At 57.8% G+C, this 10210-nt stretch overlaps 1 protein-coding gene across 1 annotated transcript; it reads right to left on the bottom strand.

Moving 5' to 3' along the window:
* Positions 1 to 2098: 2098 nt before the first annotated feature.
* On the bottom strand, positions 2099 to 6584 carry BESB_026750 (uncharacterized protein; the record flags this gene model as incomplete). Its single annotated transcript, XM_029361355.1, has 5 exons — positions 2099 to 4951; positions 5096 to 5147; positions 5328 to 5463; positions 5682 to 6112; positions 6262 to 6584. 5 exons carry the CDS (start codon positions 6582 to 6584, stop codon positions 2099 to 2101), a joined length of 3795 nt encoding a protein of 1264 aa, XP_029215710.1.
* Between the last annotated feature and the right edge of the window lie 3626 nt (positions 6585 to 10210).

Here is a 10210-nt window from a genome sequence, read left to right as displayed (position 1 = left end):
TAGCAGAGGGGACGCGCCGCCTACTGCGGCCGCTGGCCGCTCACCTTCGCTATTTAGAGTATTCGAAGACAGCGTACGCGTAAACCGCACAACCATTTGTCTGTGTCTCAGCCTGTACGAATAAAGACGAGACTGCCTGTTCACCGGCACGAGTCGTAGCTGCCTCTGCAATGAGTCTTTTGCAGGTCAACGGCCGCGGGCCTGCCACTGGTTTTCGTGGCAAGCGTGCCCCGTTCGCTCGTGTGGACTGCGGGTTAGCAAAGGCCGCAAGGAAGTGCCCACGCTGTTCACATGTTTGACTGGCATTTAGGCGCTAGTAGACAATCCTCCACGATGTATTCATCTAAATGTGTGTGTAGCAGCTAGTGGATTGCGCAATTTGTCGGCTGTCAACCGCAAACGCGAGAGGCGAAGAGAGTCGGGTGGCGTGGAGCCCCCAGCGGCCGCGGCCGCCTCGACTCGTTTTAAGACTGAATCAATTTCATTCAGGAGAACCAAGAGTCGCACAGCTGCCAACTCTGCGCTCAGCGCAAGAAAACTCGAGCGGCGGCAGCAAAACAGCATGACATAAGCCGCCATGCGTGTTTCCGGCATGATGGCTAACAGGAAGAAGGCTCGCATATCGGGAGACACGCCCCTCCCTGTTTTTCACGTTAACTACGAAAGGACGTGACACAAATCTTTCCCCGGAAGGATGGAAAGACACACGCAGAGGCGTAGGAGGCAGCGAGAAGACTTTCATGTAGGGGTGGCGGAGGTCGCCTGCAGCGCGTGGTCCGGGTTGTTTGTACGCCAAGCCTTCGAAGGGCGACTCGACTGTTGTTCTAACGACTTTAGAAGACAGTAGTCCCTGCAGTCCCCCCGGTGAATGCCTCGCGCGAAGAAGGAAAGTGAGGTCCCGCCCGCTGTCTCTTGGGCAAGAGGCCGTTATTGGCCGTGTCAATGAGGCCCTAGTTGGAGAAGGTGATGTCTAAAGCCTGGAAAGACTGCACTTCACGGTCGTCGCACGCGGACTCTGTCGTGCGTTTCCAAAATGTCTTCTCGCTCTTTGCTTGAACCCCCTCCACAGGACGTCTCTTCGTTCATATTTGTCTGACCCCTCTCACGAGGCGCGCCACGTCTTCGAAGGCGCGTCGGCTTTACCGCAAATCAACTTCCTTGTCGCTCACGCGGACGCAGCTGCAGTGAGACATGGCGGCTGCGTCGGCTGAGGGCGTGAACACCGAGTTTGCACCTTTTGGCCTCCGTGAGAGGGGCGTGCCGTTCCCCCACGGGCACGCGAAACGAAACGTTTCCATGCAGTGAATGTTCTCGATGAGAGGAGCTCCACTCGACAGCTTCTCAGATCCGCCCAAAAAACAGCACAGTTGGAAAAAGAACCGCGTGCAGTGTCAACCCTCTCCCGTGCCCGTCCTCTCTGCATCCAGTCACGGGAAGCCTCGACGCGAGCACGAGAGCTAAAAAAAACATACGGAAAAACAAGGTGATGAGCCTCAACCGGCTCCACCTACGGTACCCTGGAGGGGCGACTGCATACTGACGGCGCTTCGTTCGCACGATCGTGGACACAGTAATGCAGCTGTTCCATGTCTCCGCAGTCCATACATCTTCCTGATTCGAGGCGCTTTTCATTGGGTTTTCTATCCGGTCCTCGTTCCGCCCCGCTGCGAGGGAGTCGCAGACTCGTTTGCTTCTCCCCGTCCGCTTCACAGCGGCGGACGCATGGCGCGCCCCTGCTTGTTCGACTCGCCGCGGGTTGGCCGTAACCGGCTGTCACACTGGCTCGAGCCCTACATGCATATCTACAGCAACTACAGGCACTATACACTAGGGTTCTCTCACGAGAACGGAAAAGAGGGAAAACCGCGAATTGTTTCTCACATTCTCCCTTACATGCACGCGAAGAAAGAACAACTACACACCTTGCCACGTGAAGTGGCCCAGTCGAGGTCTCCCGGTTTCCATGAGACCCTCTGGTCTTCTCATCGCTCAGGAAAATTCCTGCGAGCATCGTTCCACCCTGTCCTCCGCATGCCGCCACTCAGATCTCCGGCGGGACGCTGCGCCCAGCGCTTTCTCAGTCCCTTTCGCCTTCTCTTTAGAACGAGGAGAGGATTTGCGAGTCCGTGCTCACTCCCAGCTGTGGGTGCTCCGCCCGGGGCTGTGGTGCTGCGTTCGCGGGTATTTCGTCGTCCTCCTCAATTCCCGCTTTCTGCCAGATGGACGCGATCAGTGCAGCCGTCGGAGAGAGGGGGACGTCCCGGAAGAGCCCTGACATGTTTTGGTTGCAGGTGGGGCCGCTGCTTCGTCTGGAATCGAGGCCCTTCAAAGTGAAGTGAGTCTCCACTTTGCTCAGTTTGTCGTCGCCGTCGTCGCGGCCGACGCGTCCAGCTTTTTCGCTGAAGTCGTCCAGGAGCGGACGCACATCTGGGACTCCGCGGTTTTGAAACGCAGCGGCAAACCAGCCAGCGGAGAGCCTCCTCGCGGAAGACTTGGTTTTGAGCCCCGCTCCTGTCGAGGCAGGCACGTGGTGCAGGAGCCCGCTGGTGTCTTGGCTTAACGCCAACGCCGCCTCGTCCTCTGCTGCGAAGAGGCCAGTGCCGATACCCTCGACATTGTCTCCGTTCAGACGGCCACACCGGCTCAGTCCAAGCGCGTCAGCACCCTTCGCTGCTCGAGTCGACAGCGAAAAGACGCTGAGTTCGCCCGCGGCGTCTCCAAGACCTGAGCATCCTCCCTCGGTCGTGGACGCGGCCAGGTCGGAGACGAGCCACGGCAGGGAGGCCGAAGAGAAGGTGTTCGGGCCTCCCGTCGTCGTGCGAGCCTGAGAGAGGGCCACTGCCATCTGCTGCTGAAGAGAGAGCGGAGGATGGTCGCCGCCTGCTTGATAGGGCAGCTGCTGAGGGGCTGCGTACGTGCCAGAAACTCGAGACAGAAGCGAGTCCTGCTGAGAAGTCGTTCCGGGGTTGGAGAAGAGAGAAGACGCCAAAGAACTGTCGCCCTTCCCTGCGTTCAGCTTCTGGAGGTCCTCTTGCTGGCGAGACGCGCTCTGTCTTGGGAAGTCCGGAAAGCGGAAAAATCCTTCAGACACCAAGCCTTCTTTGTCTGTTCGCAGCAAGCCGGTCGAAGGCAGGGAAGGGCAAGGAGTGAACCCGGCGCTTCCTTCGGCTGCGGAAAACTGTGGCCTCTTCGCCTCCGCCTTCATCGGTCGGGCGTCTGGAACCTGGTTCGGGTTCGCGAAAGACGTTGACGGAAAAAATGTGTGGCATGAACGCGGTGAATTATGCCCATGAGACGGAAGGACCATACTCAGTGACCTCGTGGAATGGGGCGCCGGACTCAAGCTCTCCCCCTGCCCTTCCGTCGCGGCGATGTACCGACAGAGGTCCACGGCGGCGCCGTGTCCACACAGGGCGTTGTGCGCTTGCTGCGAAACTGCGGGGCCCCCGAACCCACTTTCAGCCAAGCCAGCGTCCCCTCTGGGCCATCCGCCGGCGGCTCCCAAGCTTCTGGAGAAGACATGTGGCTCCCTGGGGCCGCGTGGAGAGAGCGGTCGCGGTCTCTCGCCCGCCTGTTCGCCGTCAGCCGAGTCCTTCGCGCGGTCCTCCTGTCCGAGTCCGCGTGTGAGACTCGGCCAGCCTGTGCTGGTCGTACTCTTTTCGTCCTCCTGGGGCGCGACGGAGGACGAGAGCGACGGAGAGCCACTCGAGCCTTCCTCAGTAGCAGGTGAAGGCACCTCCCGGAGGCCGTCAAGAACGCCCAGGAAATTGGAGGAAGACGGAGGCACTGGCTTGTTCTCCGTCGGTCCAGCGGACGAGGCGCGGTCTGCTTTCTTCTCTCCCGCCGCCGCTTTGCAGGGGGAATGCTTCAGAACGTCAAGCCAGGATCGAGTCGTCGCTGGAGAGTTCGCAGACAGTCCGACGGCATTTTCACCTGCGAGATCTGCTTGCTCTCCAGACTCTGCTGCGGGCTTTGCACTCAGAGCTATTCCTGATTTAGTATCGTTCCCCTGACCACTATCCTGACAGATGCCTCTGATGAAATCCGCCGGCACCAGCTGTGCAGACCCTTGACTTGCACATCCGTGTGTGTCCTCAGTGAACTTGCCGAGAACGTCGCTATCCATCAAGTCTGGGTGCATTCCATTGATTCCGTCATCAGCCTTCCCGCATCCGGCTCCTTCAATAAACTGGATGATGTAGCCTTGTCCCGGAAGGTAGACGGTCACGAAAGGAAGGTTGTATCGCTCCGCCAAAGACTCAGCAGCCTGGACGAATCGCAGCTCCGTTGGTGCAGTTGCGGGCGACCCCGCGAAGACACCTTGAAAGGGTATCGTCCCTGCGCCGTATGGGAAACCGCCCTGGCATTGCACCGCCAAGCGCGCGCCGTCTCCGTGAGTCATCTGAGAGGACTCGATCTGTGCAGCCAGCAGCTGGGCCGCCGCTGACGCGGCCTTCGCCGCCGCGAAATTCTCCTCGTTGCGGGTGAGCTGTTCAGCCGCGGCGAATGCCATCGCTTGAGCAAAGTCCAACTCGCGTCGCGGTGGGTGGGAACCTTGCATGGAATTTCTGCACGCGGTAGGAGGGCGGCGCATATCGTCCGCCTGTTCCCCCGCGGGCCGCATGCCGTAGAGTGAACCCGAAGACGCATACGGGAGCGCAGGCGCTGAAGACGGCGGCGGGGGCACGGAGCTGGGAACGCTCCAAGAGGCGTTTTGGCCATTTCTGAGGTACGCCTGCGACGAGTAGAAGTTCGGGTTTCCGTTGGAGGAGTCGCCGAGAGCCGCCCCGCGTCCCTGCGGGAAGACGGACGATGAGCTTAGGAAGGCGCCCAAAGGAGAGGACGAGGGAATCGGCGCTCCGGCATGTGCTCCACTGCTGTAGAAGGGGACGAACGAGGAGTGTCCAGACACGCCGGGTGGTCCTCGATGGCCACTGCCGTTGGGAGAGCCCTGAATCAGAATCGCATATGTTCACGCAGTCCATGTTTTCCCGGATGCTGTTCCGACAACACGGTCTGGGGCGCTACACGGCTGCTCGGTGACTGGGGTTTGTCGCTAAAACGCTGCACAATGTCGCGAGAACAAAGTACTCACCTGTTTGCGTTGATTCTCCACTTCCGCGTGGATCGGTCCGTTCATAGAGCGCCTGTCGCGCACATCGCAAAGAGAATCCCTCTTACGAATTTCAAGCACCCCCAATAGCCAGTTATGTCTCGACAGGGGAAGCAAGACGCCTGCATTCTGCAACTGCTGTATCAGTGACGAACAGCGGCGCCCTCAGCTTAGTTCAAACACATCGCAAGCTAATGCACAATTCGCTCCTTACCCAACTGGCTGGTAGTGTACGAAGCGGTTGGGGGGAGTCGGCCCCATGGCGCTGAAACCACCGTGGGAGCCGCGTCGTTGATGCTGATGAGGTGTGCCTCCCGCATGCGAGCCAAAGAAGCGGCTTCCTTGCTCGTCTGACGACAGAACCGCAAAAACGCAGGCGACAACGTCCATTCAGAAAAGCGGGTACCCTTTCGTCGCGTACACGGCCGCGCTTCCCATGCGTACCATGCAACAAATTTCATACGCTGTACCGATTTTAGCGAGCGAGGCCGAAACAGTGCTCACGCGTGCTGCCTCCAATCGTACAAAGTAGCCGGCACAAGCCTGCGATCGGCGGTGGTAGTCTTACTCGCATCCTCACGTCTGTCCTCGTTCCGGACTAGCACTGCGCCACCACCTCCTGTGCCGCTTGCAGGAGCCTTTCGATCGCGAGACGGTCGTGAGTTGGTTGCGCCTCCGTTTTTGGTCGCGGAGTCGTCGTTATGCCCGGTACCGGTCGTAGAGGCTACCGCAGCAGCAGCGGCCGTGGCCATTTCGAGAAGGCGCCTTTGCTGCTGCACGACTTCGGCATCTCCGTGAAGGAATCGGCACCGTCTTCTCGCGCAGCGGCCAAAAAGGAAGTGCTTGCAGTAGACGCTGTTCCACTTTAGGGTTCCATCGCTCGCCACCTCGGCCTTTGAAACGAGGTTCTCCAAGCTGGTGCTTCGACCTCCAGAGCTGCTCGGCGGGCTCACCGTCCCGGATTCCGAGCCGGCCCCCGCAGCCGTTACATCCCCCGAGCTGAGTGAAGACGAAAGATAGCGAGGCGAGGCATCGCCGGCGAACTCTCCGTTCTGAGGCTTGAGCGCAGTGCCCTTCTCGCCTTTCTTTGCTGCCAGACTCGCACACTCAGTTCTAGCTTTGAGATCAGCTCCGCAGAGAGCAGTGACGGGCTGCGGCGTCTCCTTCCCCCCGAGGGCGATCCAGCGCTCTTCGCGCTTGTGTCCTTCGGCGCCGCTGCGGCGAGCTCGTTGACCGTATCATATCCCGGGACCGGCGACCGGAGTTGGAGAGGAGCCTCGTGGCTCTTCCTGACCTTGGTGCCGCCAGCGGCTAGGTCGTCGGCGGAATGCCCACGCGAGCTACTCGAACTTGGCGCAGTGCTGCGGCTGTCCCCTAGGCGCTGTCCCGCGGAACAATGAAGCGCCGGAAAGGACCCTTGCTCCATCCCTTCCTGGTTCAAGCCTTTGGTTGTCACGGATGAAGTCGCCATGGTGATGCTGCGACCACCGGGAGAGGACTGCGGTCACCAGTAGGAGCGTAAAAAAAGTTCCAAACAGAGCCAGGAAAAAAGGCGATTTGTGTCAGCGCAACCTTGGAAAAAATCGCTTCGGTCAGGACTGAATCAGCCCGCAGAAATGGAAAAAGAAAAAGTAAACAATCCGAATACACAAGTCCAGAGGAACGCCAGGCGTCCCAGGAATAGGCACTCTCGCGTCGAACGGCTTTTTCCGTTAGTCCCTATCAAAGTGAAATGCGTCTATAGAATATACACGCACAAGGTAAGAACTGCTTCACCAAAGAGCAAATGAGAGATGCGTCGTTTTCATCGGCCTCCCACTCGAAGCCTCCTTTTCTCTTTTTACCCGACTCCGGGATTGACCGAGAAAAAGAGACTTGAGGCACGAAGAACACGGCAGGTGCGACGATGAAAGGCAGCGAGTTGACCTGCAACGTCTGCGCGCCCTCGCACTCAACAAAGTCTAAACATCCCCAGTCAACAGAACACACCAAGTGTGCACACTTTAGCAGCACTCTGCAGTAAAAAGAGAAGCTCTCAGACTCAACACCCTCAAAAACAGCTCCCTGTCTGTTGTAGAGACAGAATCTCCTCTAGTCGGACGAGTCTCTCGACAGAAAAACCTTCGTCTATGCGGGAAGCGCCGACCGGTCCGCGCGACGGATATCCGCGAGTCGAGGTCGAAAAGCCTTTTGAGTAAAAAGACAGAAAAAACCGAGTGTGCCAGTTTCCGAAAGGGACGGTCACGTCGCGAGTCTCTTCTGGAGGCCTTCCACGTTGTCGGGAATCTTGCAACAGGACCCGAGTGTGCGGTCATCCGGCAGGCACTCGAGAGCTCACCGAGCCGAACAAGACATGCACGACGTTGTTCATTCACACTCCGAAGAAACTCCAGAACTCTTGCAGAGGATCCGCAATATTTCCTGTCTCGTGCTGAAAAGGGAACGGACAGCCGGGGCAGCGTCGATGAAGGCAACTCGGTTCACCGAAGCCCGGCCGGTTGGCACATAGGAGACCTCGTTAGCTAGCCGCAGACAGCAACTGGACGGTTGCGGACACAGTCGCCAGAGGCAGAGAACTACTCCAAGATCGCAGACAGAAGTCGAAAAGCTTTCCAACTTCCGTATCGTCGACAATAGTACGTGACTTCGGGGCGCGTTCGACTGTGCCGATTCCAGCCTATTGTACGGCTGGACCTTCACACAGACAAGACGAGACCTTGCCGACTCGGCGACTTGTGCGGGATGAGATGAAGGTTGCGCGACTCTTGGGTTTGTAGAGCAGACTGCTGCAGCGAAAAAATGCCGAAAAGGTGTAGTCTACCTTCTTTTCCAAGGAGTAGGCGCTGGCGGTGCTGCCGGCGAACTGTCCTCGCGGTGAATCGGGTCGGTCGGTTGGGATCCAAAGTGTCCAGCTTCCTTCGTTGATTTCTGAAGCAAAATCTGCGACCTGTGGAAAGAACCGAGTCTTAATTACATCCTAAAAAAAATGCAGAGCTGAACTCGAAACTCCGTTGCAGGGCTCTAGAGACTCGCAGCCGAGTGACGGACTCTGCACTCCGAGCTGCAACTTCCAAGGCGGCTGCGGATTGGTTCTGCTGTCTTCGGTACGCCGGCGCAGCAGCTGCTCTGGCACGCATCACAAGACTCTTGTTGAGAAGGCAGGATCATGCCGTTGAAATGGGGCTTTCAGAAGAAAAAAAGACACGCAGAGCCAGATCTAGTAAAAATAAAGATCGCTTATGACCTCTCTAGACACATTATCGAATTGAACACCGCAAGTCGCGCAGACACGTCTGCCCGGCAGAGACTCGAGAACTGCTACGGAGCTAGCGCACAGGCCGAAGACGCGGATCGGATGTCGTTCACGGTTTAACACTCAAAAGTGATCATGTGCCGTTTTCCGCCACGGGATCCTCTTTGTAAGCAAGAAGCCTGAGAATGAGCGACAGTTCACTGAAAGAGAAATGCACGCAAGACACCCGGATTTTCGAGAAGGCGAGAACTGCGAGAGGGGAACTGGCGCGCGGCGCTTCGGGCCGTCGCTGCTATGGCTGGCGACAACTGTCTACAAGACAGACAGGCAAGCGCGTAGGCGAGACATTGACGACACAGCGGGGGGGGTGGCGGGCGCCGTGGCTCAAGCCGCGTATTATGAGGTCGTGTTCTCGTTGTTTAGAGTTCCGTTTGCGCAATCGATATTCTTGTCTCGTGAGCGCGGAGTTCTACGAAGCAAACGCGGAAGCAGCTCCTCCTGCAGCGCGGCCTCGCCCTCGAGTCCCTGCCTCCTTCAAGACCCGTCCTTCGCTTGGCAAGACACGCATCTGCGTCGCGACAGTTCGGGCGAAGGAATGCAAACCTGCTTAAATAGCGGGTTTTAACACATCCTCCTGCCAAAGCGCTCGGCCGGATTTTTGCCGGGATGTATATGCTGCCCAAGGTTATCGGCTTGCTCTGAATCTCTCGACGCGACACGAGTTAGTCGAAACTGTGCCTTTTAGGTCGAGTTCTTCCGGCGCCGAGACGGTCCTGGTGCTTTTCTTTGACTGCGCGACGCTTGCGCTCACGATAGTCCCCGGGTGTCAATGTTTTGACTCCGAGCTCAACTTCTACTTGGAAGTATCGCGGTCCTTGCCAGTGGTAGCAAATACTCTATGCTTCCAGCTTCCTGGAGCCACATACCGCGTGGTCCTCGGCAATGTTGACAAGACAGCACTTCTCACACTCACTCTAACACCGATGGGTATCACTCCAGTTTTTGCATCCAGCGAACCACACCGTCTTTGTGCGCGCGGCAACCGGACAGGACCATCTGAGCCTCTAGGTGATAGTGGTGTGGAGGGTTTCAGAGTGGCTCCAGTTGGACTTGGGTTTCGTGTGCCCTTAACTGGGCGGAGTCGCTGGAGCAGGTATGACTATCATCTCCAAGGACTCTTTGCTTCTAGCTCATGTTGCTGCGCTGCGGTCTTGTTTGCTCTGGTAAGACGGTTCAGCGACACAGGAGTTCACTGTTCATGTCACGGACGGAAAGTTATCCGCCGGCAACCTCTGCGGGGCTGGTCCGGATCCATTGTCAAATCCTACATCGAATGACTTGCAAGCACGCATCTCCCGCTCGCCACCCAGTCACCTGGCAGGCCTGATTCCATATGCTGGCTTGTGAATCGTCCACTGTGTAATGCTCTGTGATTCATGACTCCGCAATGGTTCACGAGTCCTATGCGCAGCAGGCCTACCCTCCCCTCCCGTATCTCAGGTTGATGAGTTTATTTGTGGTTCTGTCAAGTTACTTTGGAGTGGAGTAATCGTGCGTGGCCTCTGCCTGGCCCGCTCACAGCGTGCTGCAAGCAAAATTGGTAGATGGCTGCGTGAAGTGTGAGGGCACATGTGACCACTTCGATAGACGAGCACAGCGATCCTGGTGTCTCAATGACAACCATACGCCGCTGCACTCCGCGTCAGCAAATCAGGCCTGGGGGGCCTTTCACGTACTTGGCTCCCGTCCGCTGACGCCAGCCTCTCCTCACGCAGGAGCTTTCAACTCATCCCTGTCTTTAGGGTCATTATTGATGTTAGCAGGCTCCTGAGCGAGCGTGCACT

The sequence above is a fragment of the Besnoitia besnoiti genome (assembly GCF_002563875.1).
Source record: "Besnoitia besnoiti strain Bb-Ger1 chromosome Unknown contig00014, whole genome shotgun sequence".
Lineage (NCBI taxonomy): Eukaryota > Apicomplexa > Conoidasida > Eucoccidiorida > Sarcocystidae > Besnoitia > Besnoitia besnoiti.
The sequence above is the reverse complement of the archived record's forward strand: the minus strand, read 5'-3'. Positions and strand labels throughout refer to the sequence as shown.